At 45.1% G+C, this 14,663-nt stretch overlaps 1 protein-coding gene across 1 annotated transcript in view; it reads left to right on the top strand.

Moving 5' to 3' along the window:
* The window catches only part of Rab6b (RAB6B, member RAS oncogene family), a 63,505-nt gene that overhangs the window by 26,925 nt on the left and 21,917 nt on the right, over positions 1 to 14,663 (top strand). The window contains exon 2 of the mRNA XM_004834258.3: positions 474 to 532. Within this exon, the coding sequence (XP_004834315.1) occupies positions 474 to 532 (59 nt within the window). The remainder of the gene's footprint in view (positions 1 to 473; positions 533 to 14,663) is intronic.

Here is a 14,663-nt window from a genome sequence, read left to right as displayed (position 1 = left end):
CCCAAGCTGGATGGTCAGGCACGCATACTGCATCTGCTTCCTTGGAAAGCTCCCTCCTCACTGAAGCCCAGGCTAAATGGATAGGAACTAAAAAACAGGCTTCTGTGAGCATTATGACCCATGGCCAAGTGGTATGCCCTGGTGCACACAGGCAGGTGTGACAAGTGCACCTTGTTTTGCCAGTTCTTCATGCGCAGTTCTTGTGTTAGTCAGGCCCTCTGGGTCGAGGAAGCCCAAGATCTGGCTGGTGGAAATTTGAGGGACATAGGAAAGCATCCTCCATTGTTCCCTGCAACCCACCCAGTATAGATACATGTTGCTTCACACTGGGGACCCTCTCCGGGGCTCACCTTCCACTTCTATGCATCTGCAACTTTTTCTTATCTGTTTTTTCCAAATGCAATGTGTTTAGATAGACCCTGGCCATTAGGCTCTTCCTCTTATGGCTCAACATCTCTTTTCTTGTTTTGTAGTTGGAAAGACGTCTCTGATCACAAGGTTCATGTACGACAGCTTCGACAACACATACCAGGTAAGATCTTGGGCACCTACCTTGTGCTCTACCCACCCCAAGGGGCTGCACCTGTGGAGACCACCAGGAGACCACAGCCAGCCTCTCTCTGAACATTATTAAGCAAGGATCACAGTGAGATGGCCCCAGTTCCTGAGGTGTCTTTTTGATTTGGAGGACCTACCCCTGCCCCATGCCAGATATTGGCCCCAGCCCTGTAAAGATCTGAAAATCCAGACCTAGAAAAGGAAACATTTTTCAGAGATAAATTCTAAAAATAGAGAGGGAGTGCATTTCAGTCTGTATTCTCTTGCTCCTCCCAGGCAGGTCTAAAGCATCGCAATGTTTGGTTACTTGAAAAGGGAGTCTTGTCAGTTGGAAAAGGAGCAAGAGGAAACATGAAAGAGGTGAAATGTGGAGCATGAGGAGAGCTTATTCCTCAGGTGTGTTTCTGTGGGGCTTTATATCCCCCGACACACAAAGTATCGCTGAAGCACTGCTTCCCAAGAGAGAGACTTGTATGATGAGCTTGCCCGAGCTCTGTGGGCAAGAGGCTGGACAAAGTAACCTCTATGACTCCTGGCTCTGGAATGTTGGTCTGGTGTCATCCACAGGAGGCTCTATGTGACCCAGAAGCCGAGCTCTTAGGAGTCATTGCCTGGCACCACTGTTGGTGACTGGGGGTCGGGGGTGGTGTGTAAGTGAAATGAATTTCCCTTGCAGTTATGGCTTTTTGTAAAAGGCACAAAACTTAAATCATTTAAACTATTCTTTAAATTACTGTTTTCTCTCTTAACATAGAGATAAATGATAATGCATTTCTCTAAGCTAGTGGGTTACTAGTTCTAAGAGATGTTAGTTGAAAAAAAAGGGAGGTGGTGGTCCAGAGCTTGTGTGGAGCTGGAGGGCTCCGGGGGGACAGGGATGATGATACTTCAGTGCAGGACTTCTCAGGGTGTTGACTTCATCGTTATGGGGCTTTGATTTGCTAAAACCACATGTAGTGGGTGTTTCATCATAGAATTCCTTTGTCATCAGTTCTCAAAGACAGGTATTTATGGACTCACTGGGGTCTGTTGCTCTAAGAGGTCCCTGCTCATTGCTATACCTGGACAGGGTGTGGAGGAGCTCACTGTGGTTCCAGTTCTACATCTTCCTTTTATTCTGTCCAACTTCTCTGAACCAGTCATCCTCACCTTGAATACTCTCAGAGAACCCGCTCTAATTTATCTCCCTCCTGATTTATCCTTCTGTGGTCTGAAGCACTAGCTTATTCTAGACTTGATAGAAAACGACTGTAGGGGAGAATGGGTGGCTCTGGGAGAGGGGCCCAGAGTGGCGCACACAACCCTGGGCCAGGTCTTGGCCACGCTGTTGTGACCTCCAGGCCAGGCCTCTGGACCCCACAGGCTTTCTAGAAACCTTTCCTCCTGATACGGGGAGTTCTGTGCCAGTATGCGCCAGAGGTGACAGTCTAAGAGGTTCTAAAGTCTGACTTAGTACTGTGTATGTGTGTTATCTCATATATTACTTTGATTATTTAATTTTTTGGATATTAAGTTACTTATCATGCTGTCTGTTGACAACCCATTGAAAACAATGAGATTCTTGGCTGGTTGATGTTCTTGGCAATAGAGGGAGAAACTCCCTTGAAATCTTACCCACCTCCATCTCCAGTCACTCCCACTGTCCACTGCTTGTCATGGCCCCGCAGCGCTGCTGCCCCTCCTGCCTGCTGCTCCCTTCAACACAGCCCTGGTATACCCTACACCTTGGCTTATGGCCTTGCTCCTGCTGGAATGCCCTTTCCTCTGTCCTTTCACTGTGAAAATTCTTCTGAATCACCAGCCCCAGAACAAATGTTTGCTCTGAGCAGTGAGGCCCTGCCTGCTCTGCCCAAAGCACTTTGTGCTCAGGGCTAATTTCATCTCCCAACTCTAGGGTCATTCCTCTGGCCTTAGCGAAAGCTAGGACTCCCACTGGCCACAGGTGGTGTTACAGATGCCCGCTGTTAGAGAGTGGTTTGAAGACGTTCTGTCTACCTTGGATTTTAGACTCCATCACACTGAGAGGCCCCAAGGTCCAGTGTCATGAGAGAAATTCCAAAGAGAATTCTCTCCTACCATGGGATTGTCTGACAGTGTGTGTATGCGTGTGTGTGTGTGTGTGTGTGTGTGTGTGTGTGTGGCAGCAGGTGGAAATCCTTGCCTAACACCCTTCAAAATGGCAAGAAGGCTGAGAAGCTAGATTCCACTACTGTACACACACAGATTCTATTTAATGAATTCTCTGGAAATGGAGAAGGGGACATTTTAATTTCTTTGCCTTTCTTAGCATGGTGCAGAGGTGTACGGGAAGTAGACAAGATCCCCAAGGGCTCTGGGGGATGAACTTTACCTCCTCCCAGATTGTCCCCCTGCACAGTGACCACCCCCGTCACCCCACCATAAATACCATATCCATTAGCCGGCACAACTTGCCAGAGCTGGCCCTGCCTGCCTTTTGTGAGGTCCTCAGGCAGTTCCCAGGATAAAGTCTCCCTCCTTCTTTCCTCTCTGAATCTCTGCCCCTGCCCGCTTCTGACAACAGACATTGACCTGGTGCTTATGCTTTTTGGAGAGGAGGAGAGAGAAGCCTGTCTCCAGCAGCTGTGGAGGGCTGAAACTTATCCGGCATAACAGTCAGTGAAGCCCTCTTGGTCTGGGGCTGGACATGCATGAGGCCCTAGGGACTCTTGTGAGGCCCTGGGTATGTGGTGCTGGGGTCCTTGTTAGACCTCTTGGGAAGTTCTGTCCACCTGGCAGGCCCCAGAGATGCCACCTTGCTTGCCTGGGTGCCTCAGGGGAGCAGACCTTCTGCTTCCTTTTGCCTGACACTTACCTCCCCACCCCCAAACACTCATATATACCTTTGTTTTTCTCTTGACACGTGTATTGTGGCCTGTCAACACCCTGCCTATCACCCCATCTAAATCCACTTACTTGCAAAGGTAAAAAATGAAGACTCACAGTCACCTGAGATTCATGTCTGCCATGACTCCCTTAGGTAAAACCCCAGCCAAGAATTACTTTCAAAATTTATTGTAGAAAAAGCCTCCTAACCTGCATTGGGATGAGACTTGGCCCTCTTTTTGGGACAAAGCCAGCTGCATGCATCCTGTAGTGAAGCCAGATAGGAGGTGTCAGGCCTCTGCAGGTGACTGCTGGAGTGTTTGGAGGGGAACAGTGCTCCTCTGGGGCCTCTCACAGGCTGTTTTCTGGCTGCATGTTAGCATTACCTATTTCAAGAATGATTGGGAGAGTCACAGGCCAGCACAGGCTTAGCTTTTTTAAAAACTCAGAGGTGATCAAGATGAACATCAAGGCCAGGAGCCACTGCCTATCCCTGAATCTCACACCATGGCAAGTTAAGAAACCACTTACATACTCGGCTGCCCCTGGAAGAGGGCCCTGGGCTGAGGAGCCTGCCAGCTGCTCCCAGGAGGACAAGCTTCTAGGGTGGGCTGCTTGTCTGTAGGACTGCGGAGTTTGTCTTGGCCTGGTTCCTCCCCCGCCCCACAGAACCTTTGGGGAGGAACCACACTCCCTGTCTCCACAGGGCCTCTCCTGCAGGCCAATGGGCTCCTGAGGGCCTCTGTCCTTGCCCTGACTGTCTTTTCTGACTGCTCTGCCCTACAGCTTTCTGCTCTCACCTTCTGGGGCTGTCATAACAAATTATTGCAAACTGGGTGCTTAAAAAAATAGAAATTTATTCTGTCACATTTCTGGAGGCCAGAGTTTAAAATCAAGGCAGGAGGGCCTTGTGCTTTCTGAAGGCACTAGAGGTGCTGCATCCACCCCAAGGGCCAATGGGAAAAGTGTGGCCAAAGTGTGTGTGTACATGCGTGTACAAGCACGCATGTCTACTGCACTCAGACCAGGAGAAGATAGGGGCAGAGGTGGGATTGTCACAGCCCCACTCCAAGGAGCGCCTGGGGCCTTCAGTTGTCTCCCTGATGTCCCAAAGCATTTGATTCGGTTCCTCTGACACCTACCTCTTCCTGTCAGGTGTTCCCTACTGTGGCCACAGAGCCCTTTCCCCACTCTGGGCACACACTGGCCTCCCATCTGACAAAATGTACTTCCTCTTCAAGGCAGATACTGCACATACTGTATACATACATGTGCACGCACACACATACACACGCACACACAAACAATGCTGGATCCTGACACCTTGGCTTTCCCTGAATGTTTCTTTGACATGGACTCACTCCTCCCTCCAGTGCAGCTACCAAAACTCCTCTATATCTCCCCAACCACTCCTCTCCTCTCCCAGAAGTTTTTCTGCGTTTTAAAGCAGCATGGATTCCTACCTTGTCTGTTACTCCACATGCTGAGAGGATCCTATCTCTAGTACAGGATTATCCTACCACACTTCACAGGCTTCAGGCACTAATGCAGAAGGGGAGGGTGGCAGGCAGGAACTTGGATGACAACTGAGATGTTTGTTGTGATGTGAGCACTGTAACCACACCGAGCTATCATCCTGGGCAGCTGCCAGGCCCCGCCTCTTGATATTCATCATCAAACCTGGGGAGAATCTGGCTTCCCTAACAACAAGGTGTGTCCCTCAGAGTGGGCCCACCCTGGAAGAAAATCAGTGGTATCAGCATTGTTAATATAAATGTGCATTATCGAAAAGCCAAAACAAAAATAATGGCAAGGCTACAGCAGATTAATTTGATAACGCTGAAGTGAAACACAATAGCCTGCCAGTCTCACCCTTGGTGAGACTATGGGTATCCCAGCCATTCCTGTCTCTGCACTTGGGTAGTGTTTTGCAACTTGCCTGATGAACGTGACCCCCTAGACTGCTGAAGAACACTGAACTCTAGCCTCAGGTAACTCTAGCAACATGATAAGCTCTTTGTATTAATGGGCTCTCATATTCCTGCAGGCAGGCTGCTGCTACAGCTCCAGACACCATGTCTATATTCCAGGCAGAAAAAGAAAGCAGGAGTTCCTTGGACTCCTCCTCTGGCAAACTGCTCCATTTGACTTATTGACCATGTCACATGAGCACCCTTAGCCTCTAGAGCAGCTGGAGAAGCATAGTTTAGCTTTTGCCATCTCTGAAGTAGAGTCTGGCAGGGGCTAGGAGGTTGCCATTGGGCACTGGCTGAACCTACCAGTAGCTCCTAATATATTTCCTGAGTTAAATGTGACCATAATACAGTCCTCTACCCCAGATATTAATCTGGGGAATCCTTCCTAATTCACACACAGGCAAGTTCTTAGATGCCCTTGGAGTCCACTTTCTAGAGCAGTGATGGCGAATCTTAGAGCTTTCAGTGATAACAACCAGCCCAGTGTGGCATGGGTGCCATGGGTTCCCCACCACTTATTTAGAGCACCCTTGCCACAAGAGCTGAGGGGAAGGACTACATATGAGCCTGTTTGTCCCCATTTAGTAGGCCTCTTAAGGAGCTTCAGGCCATACGCTGCTGGGCATGTGTGTGATTTTTGAAAGGATTGACTGATTTTGATATATGTAAACCCGTGTTTTAAAGTCAAAATCACATAGTTTGGTTGATATTTCAGACCATGGTCAGGAGAATAAAGAGCAATCAATACATAAATTGGGTGGTTACACTCTGTCAGGAGAAAAGTGACAGGAACATACAGACTTTGAAAGCCTGGTACCTGTGCTGTGGCCCCAGAAGCCAGCATCCCCTCCCCCAGTGCACATTATTGAGCTTTTGGCAAAGAGGGGCCTTGCCCAGCATGTTTTCCAGAGGCAGCCAGCTCCTCCCCATAAAGCACCCACTTGCACTTGCCAGTCTGAATCCTTAAGTTTTGCCAGATTCATTTGCATGCTAATTTACATGACTTTACCCTGATACTTTCATCTAATGCTTGGTGGTGCAGAGCCTGAACAGCAGCTACATTGTGAAGGGCTTATCATGCCCAGCTGCTTTCTGCCATTTGTGGATGCTTCCCCAGCTCTGGGTCCAGGCCTGGCCAAGACTAGAAAACATGCATAACATGCCTTTTCATTATTTCTTTTCCTGAGAAGAGAATCTGGAGTTGATTTATGCAAATTACCATTGCAGATTTCTACTGCAGACTTTATTACTGTATCTTGTCAGAATGTGGATGCAAAATTATATTTCATAGTAAATGCACATAGCCAAGAAAATTTCAACAAGTGCCTTAGGGAACCTCTCCTAGCTTGGGTATCAGCTAGGCCAATGCAAGTATAATGTACTGTCATTCTGTGCCGTGTATTTGAACCTCTGTTAATACAGTTTAATAGCACATTTGGAAGATTGAAGATATGGCCATGAAATCTACAATTGTTAAGATTCCTCACATTTTGTATAAAGTGAAGCAGCTGCTGTTTTTCATAGGCAGTGCTGTTTGCAAGCACACAGCTATGAAAGGAATACATAAGCATCACCAGGTTTGGAGCAGGCCAGTTGCAGCAGTGTAGCCTGACTGCCTCTGTGGGACACCATATGATACAAGTGGCACTGCCAAAGATGGGAGGAAGTCATGGGGATTCCCCAGAGTATGCCTGCTGTTCTTGTGGTGTTCACATCCTGTCTTTTTATCCCTGTGGAGTAGTTACCAACAAAAATAATTTGCTTTATACATACTTCACGAGATAAAATGAAATACAAAGAATGGCTGCTTTGGCCAAGACCCCATAGCAAGCTAGAAGAGGAGTATATTCTTTTTTACAATGCTCTTCTCTGGAGGTCAGCCTTTCCTAAAGCTGTGCAAACACTAGTGTATCCAGCTGTTGATAGAGATTATGAGTATCAAGGTTCCTAGGCAAAGAAGATTAGGAAACAATGAGTTCCTACTTCTCCAATTACAGGTCTTGTCCAAGCCTTCAATATGACAGTGTGTTTTATAAGCAGGTCCCTACTATAGAGGCTCCCCACTAGGGGCTGGAATATGAGGACTTTCCCAGAAATGTTGGCTGGCTTAGTTTTGTCCTGAATATCATCCCCTAGTGCTGTGTTTCTTATAACCAGGCTGAGAAATGTTGTTGGACAGTCTCCATGGGATTAGTTCTTCAGCTTTGCTTGGAAATCCCTAGGACAGCTGGTTACTAAAACAACTCATTTTTGATTATGCAGCATATGACAGAATATCTTCATTTAGTCTAACTTATTTGGTCCAACACTCCTTAAAGGAAGCTATTTTAGAGATGAGGAAATGGGGCCATGGAGTCTAAGCAAGACATTTTTCCAGGACACTTCCAATCCAGTGTTCCTCTAAGTCCATCAGAGCACTGAGGCCCTGCTGAAGCACTGACAGAGGTCACTGAAAACGGACTGGACCTGCTGAGCACGTGACCACAGCCAGGTCTGTGGGGGTGGGGCACTCTCACTGTATGGTAACTCCTCTGGGAGAAACTGACAGACATTTGCTGGCAGATGTATTTTCCCTCCATAAGGGCCTATGAAGGGTCCTGATCACCTGTACCTTCTGGTATTGCTGGGTCTATGTTTATAACGTAGATCGGGGCTTTACCTTCAAAACAGAAGTGACCTCCTCCCCACCCCAGTCTCATACCCACACAATTTCTAGATGCAAATACAAAATGAACTTGTGTGTGCCCTACTCATCCATGTACAGTATCTGCTCATACATACCCATACCCACATTTCCATCAGTACACACTCACACAGCTGTGTTATCTGTACTGACTGGTGAGAGGTACTGTTCCCCATAGCAGGTCACAGGGAATCACCAAGGTTGCTAGGCCCTTTTGCAGAAGAGCATGACCTGGCTGGATAGCTTGTTGTGCTTTCTGTCTAGTGTCTTCTTATTCCTCCACAGTGGACTTTCAGTAAGAGCTGCAGATGTGGCCATACTACAGGTACAGAAGTGCCACAAGAAATTGGAAGGCAGGGAAGACAGCAGTATCAGAAACAATGCATGGAGCTCAGCATTTAGTTCTGAATTTCCTGGTGGCCACAGGGAAAGGGAACTCCCTGCATAGTTCTTATATACTAATTATAATAAGCTCTAAGGTTTGCAGATGTTGCTACCACTTGAACAAATTCATCCAGTAAGGCAGGGACAGATTTAGAGTGAATGGGGTTCCTTGAGCCACCCTTCAAGGAGGTACACAAAATAGCTTGGCAGGTTGGGTGTCCAGTGACAGTATAACCAGCAAGGCAGACTACTCACATGACAGTTTGTGATACAGACCTCTAAAGTGCAATGCCAACCTTATGTGGATCACCTGCTGCTGAAACAGTTCTGTGCAATGTAGACAAGCAGTCAAGGCCTATGTTCTCTGCCGATCTGGTCTGGATTGGAAAACTCAGCAGAATGGTGGCAGACACAGCTCTTAGAGCCCAGCAGCTCCAGGAACCTCAGGAGCACCATCTCCTTTGATGTTAACCAATCTTGAATTGCAGCAGTCAGCCCAACTACCCACTGAGACCATTCCTGGACCACGATCATGCCAAGAGGAAGAGCGTGCTCATCAGCGTGGGTCTAGCATATGGCTCTCAACTGAGGTGACACAAGTTACATTGAAGTGTGTCATTTTTCACTAGTTTTTGTGGTGTGGTTGCAGATGCTTCCAGAGAAGCAGCACCTTGGGCCATCCCTTAGACATAGTGATGGTGTACCTTTTAGAGCTTTCAGTGATAACAAACAGGCAGCTGTGGCACACATGTCGTAGGTTTTCTACGACTGCCTTAGAGGCTGCCCTAGCCAGGATGTGTCCCAAAGGAGCCAGCGCACGAAAGTCACCTTTCATTTCCTCACCAAAGTCCATGAGTTAAGTGTCGGAGAAGATGCAGGGTTGTCCCTTTAACCTTGATGACTTACTCCGAGTCCCTGGGAAAGTCACTTCCCTTGTCAGTAGCTCTGGTTCATCATTTGCTAAGTAGGGATGTTGTTCCCAGTCATGCAGCCCCATGCCCTTTACTTGTTAAGAGTGCTTGTCTACGTCACTCAGACAGGACTACCAAGACCTGTCTGTCCTTCTAGATATCATTCATGTGTGCCCCTTCCTCTCCAGCTGCTCTTTAATGCTTGTGCCCCCTTGCCTTGCTTCTAAGCCTTTGCATTAGGTCATTATTTGTCCCCCTTGCCTTTATTTTGATTTTTTTTTCCAGGACCGGGATCGAACTCAGGACCTTGCACTTGTCAGGCAGGCGCAGCACCACTGAGCTAAATCCCTGGCTCTCCCCCTTGCCTTTGTCCCATTTGCCATCCGACAACCAAAATTATCTTTGTAATACCTCAGGTACCGGGAATACCTCAGGACTCTGAATTTATCCAATTCTCTAGCCCCATCTTTTCCTTTCCCCGAGTCCCCCACACAGTCCATTGGCCCTGATTCATTTTTGCTTTTCTGAAGAAAATGTGTAGCTTCACATTTTCACCTAAAACATAGTCTACTGTGTTACCCATGCATTTACCACTTCTGATGCTCTTACTTCTTGCAGAAGATCCTAATTTCCATTTATTATTTTTTCCTTTCTGCCTAAACAACTTGTAATGAACATTTCTTATAATGAAGTTTTTCAGGCCACATTTACTCTTTTTATTTATCTAAAAATGTTTTCATTTTGCTTACAATCTTGAATATTTTTGCTGGGTTTAGAATTCTGAATCCATTTGATTTATTTGTTCTCTCACCATTTTCATGATGTTGTCAGTCCACTGTGTTTTGGTCTCTGTTTTTCTATCAGCCACCATCCCTATAATCATTTCTTTGTGCCACATACCATTTCCTGTCTCCTTTCCAGGTTTTATCTTTATCCTTGGATTTTAGCAGTTTGACTCTGATATGAGGTTTTATTTCTGTTTTTTTTTTTAATCCTACTTGAAGTTTGCTGACTTTCTTAAATCTGTAAATATGTGTTATGAATTTGGAAGACTTTTGACCATCAGTTCTTCAAACTTTTTTGCTGCATTCTCCATCTCTTCTTCTAGGACTTCAGATATCTATTTAGTACTGTGCTGTAAATTATTGAGGTTCTATTTATTAATTTTTCAATTTTTTTCTCTTTATTCTTTTTGAATAATTTGTATTGATCTATTTTCAAGATCTCTGGCTGTTACTTCCATTCTGTCCAATTTGTTGCTCAATCCAGCAGTAATTTTTTAAAAATTCAGATATTGTATTTTATAACTCTAAATTTCTATTTATTTTTTCTTTATAGTTTATCTTTCTCTGCTGAGATTGTTTTAAGTCAGTACTTTTATTATGGAAATGATTTTCTTCTTATATTTGAGCTCTTAGATAAGTTGCTTAGCATCTGCTTGGGGCAGTCAAGATAACTGGGTAACATTTGTATGTAGATGTTGGGGTCCTTTGTCTGGAGCTTTCTCATGTTCAAGAATTCCTATACTTCTGGCAGCTGTGGTAGTTTTGTAATTTGTCTTCTAATTCCTCAGCCAATAAGGCTAAGTTTTCTTCCAACCTTTATCCACGCCTTACCTGTACAGGAGTCTGCCCTTAGGTGAGAAGCCATACAAATAGGAATTTCACCTTGTGCTGGTCCTTTCATTTGAGTGTTGCATGAGGCATTTTCCAGTGCTTTCAGACAGTTGTTTGTTATATTTTGTTCAGAGTTTGTAACAGCAATCTGCAAGAGAGGCTGTGCCATTGTAGAAGTCAGTTTCCCTATTCACACTATCTGAGATGTTTCTCTACATTGCTTCCCTGTCCTCACCTTTGACACAGTGTGCATTTAAAGATTTGCATATTTATCCCACCTTTCTTAAAAAAATCAGTCAAAACCAATGTCTACCCCTGCTGGACCCTAGAGGGCCTCTAACGACACTGGCCCTCTCCATCTTCCAGTGACAACAGTTCTGTATCTTAGTTTCTCCACAAGCCTGGAAGTATCTTATGAGCAGGTACCAGGGCTTATTCTAGTACACAAAAGGCACTCAAGAGACAATAAGTGACTATTACTTACTGTCTGCCACAAAAGAGCTGCCAGGGAAGAATAGTTTCTCCCTGTAGAGCTGACCTTCCTGGGAGAGATGGGCTCCTGCTGACAGAAGTGTGGGACCAGCTACTTGTGTCTCATGTCTGGGAAGATAGATGATGCCTAGCAGCTGGAAATGTCCTGGTAATCAAGACTCAGCCAAGGCCTTTTTAAGTTCTTGTTTGTATTCTGTTGTTAGAGAGCGAACTTATTTTTTTTTCCACTGAAAGGCAAATGAACTTCCTCTTAAGTGGGCTCTGATGAGCTGTTCTGGCTAATGATCATCACATTCTAACAACAGGGATCTAGAAACAGTGTGATCCCTGGGCGAGTGCATACAAAGTGATTTGGGAATTCAAAATGGAGTATTACTAAAATACAGAGTCAAATTGGCCAAGGATAAATGAGGTCATAGGACACAGGGGCAGGCCCTACATATCTTAGTAAGCCAGCCTGAAGTATTTACACTATTTCCAAGAGGCAGCAAGCAGATTTATGTTTCAGAAAACCCTGGCTACTGTAGGAAAGAAACAAAGGAGAGCCTAAAGGCAAAGAGGCCAGCCCGGAAGCTGTTGAAATCATTCTGGAAAGAGGTTAAGTCTGAACTAAGGCAGTGATGTTAAGGCTAGGAGGGGCCAGGTGGAAACATTTAGGTTACAAATTAAGTAATCTTGTTTCTGGCTGTCTCTCCCTCTCTCCAACTCATTTTGCAGTTTCCATATGTCTCCTGAACATCACTCTTCATATCTATTTTTTCTTTTATTTTTAAACACATTTATAAGCGTTATTTCAAAGTCCTTCTCTGCTAATCCCACATTTGAGTCATCTATGGGTCTGTTTCTCTTTGAATCTTTTTCTCTTGATTATAGCTCAGGTTTCTTCTTCGTATGTCTCATCCTTTATTGTATAGTGGACATCATGAGTAGTAAATTGTAGAGACTTTCAGATTCTGTCACCCTCCTCTGAAGAGTGTTGTTTGTATGTATGTATGTATTTATTTATTTATTTATTTGAGGGTACCAGGGATCAAACTCAGGACCATGTGCTTGTGAGGCAGGCACCAGAACCACTGAGCTAAATCCCCAGCCTAGTTGTTTTATTTTAATAGGCAATTAATTATGAACAGCTAGTCTTTTTTAGGGATGAGTACTGTATGTGTCACATTGAGACTTTGTAAAGATGGATCTCTTTGTTTTTCCTTCAGTCCTCAGGTGTAACAGTTCTGAGACAATGACCTTCTTTCCAAAGCCAGCCCTAATGGGGTTCCAGTGGAAAGCCTCATATGTCTACCAAGTACACATTTAACTTGGATAAATCCTTCAGGGGGAAAACTTGCTCTTTTGTAGGATCTACATGGTTCTCTTCCTTCAGAGACAGCAACCCCTCCATTGTCTACCTTCTTTGGGTCACTTTTCAGTGCTTGCAAATTGTTATGGTACTTTTCAGAGGTTAGAATAGTTCGATACAAGCTGCTCAGCCATTATGGAATGCAAAATTGAATAATGTAGTTTCAAGCAGAGCTGATGTCTCTGTTGTACAGAGAGAGTGCCTGTACTTTGGTACCAGTCTACCAAGCTATGGGCAGGCTGAAGTGGCTCCATGGCCTTGATGGGCAGGGAAGGTAGCCAGAACAGATCCGAGGGAGGACAGTTAAGATAGCAGAGGTTGCTCTGATTAGCAGCTTAGAAGTGAGAAAAAAGGTGCCACCACTTCCAGCACAGAGGAGGCGGCTTCTGGGTCAACGTGCCATCACTCACAGCACAGTAGAGGTGGCTTCTGGGCCAACATACCACCACTCCCAGCACAGAGGAGGAGACTTCTGGGTTGATGTGCCATCACTCCCAGTGCAGAGGAGGAGGCTTCCAGGCCAATGTACCACAGCTCCCAGCATAGAGGAGGAGGCTTCCGGGTTGACGTGCCACCACTCCCAGTGTAGAGGAAGAGGCTTTTGAGCTCCCAGCACAGAGGAGGTGACGAGCAGCAGCCCCCCCCCCACATCAAAATGAGAAGACATGTAAACAAGCTTCAAAACCAGACTTCCAGATCACCTACGGCAACCCCAAAGAGAAACAAGATGGAATACTCTTGATACTCAACCTGGACTCCCTGAACTGGCAACAAAAGAGGATCTGGACAAAATGAAATCAGAAATAATTTCTCACATAACAGCAGAGATTGTGCCCATAGTGCAAGACATGATTAATAAATCTAGAGAGGAGCTGAGGAACATGGTGGAATCCCAACATAGAAAAGAAATGGAATCCATAAACAGATGCAAACAGATTTCCAGGAGATTAAAAACTCCGTTGAAAGTTTACACAGCAGAATGAGCCAATGTGAGGACAGAATTTCAGATATAGAAGATAAGATTGCAATTAGTGACCAGGAAAAGAAAAATTGCTTTAAAATTGTAAAGGACCATGAGAAATCAATCCAGCAGTTGTTAGATGGTGCAAAGAAGAATAACATAAGACTGATCAGAGTCAGTGAAGAAACGAGAGAGTACAGATGACAGTAAAAAAACTGTTCACAGAAGTGATGGCAGAAGACTTACCAATCAGGGGAAAAGAACTTGACATACAGATAAGTGAGGCATGTAATATTCCAGTTAGCCTTGATCAAAAAAAATCTGCACCTAGGTATATAATAGTTAAGATTCCAGAAACCCAACAGAAGAACAAAGTTCTACAAGCAGTTAGAGAAAAGAAACGAATCACATATGAAGGAAATCCCATCAGAATCACAGCAGACTTCTCAATGCAAACCCCCAAGGCAAGAAGAGAATGGAGTGATGTATTCCAAGCCCTAAAGGAAAACAGCCTCCAACTCATATTGATGTCCCCTGCAAAACTATCTTTCAAAATTGATGGAGAAATACGATATTTTCATGACAAATAGCACCTTAGGAACTTCATGAATACCAAACCAGCACACCAAAAAATTTTAGACACAATCCTAGGAAAAGACAACAAGGATCACAACCCCAGGAAGCCCAGCAGAATGAATCCACCAGACATGACAAGAAATTAAAAGCAAAGAGGGAGAATCCAACAAAAAGAAAAAGTCATGACAATGATAACTTAATACGTATCAGTTATAACCATCAATGTTAATGGTCTCAACTCACCAGTCAAAAAAAATGGACTGGCAGAATGGGTCAAGAAGCAAGATCCAACAATATGCTGCATACAAGAA

Source organism: Heterocephalus glaber, unplaced genomic scaffold (genome assembly GCF_053883595.1).
Source record: "Heterocephalus glaber isolate CG9 unplaced genomic scaffold, H.glaber_assembly_v1.0 deba00001504, whole genome shotgun sequence".
In the NCBI taxonomy this organism is placed as follows: Eukaryota; Metazoa; Chordata; class Mammalia; order Rodentia; family Bathyergidae; genus Heterocephalus; species Heterocephalus glaber.
Note: the sequence above shows the minus strand (reverse complement) of the source record. Positions and strands in the feature narration are given on the sequence as shown.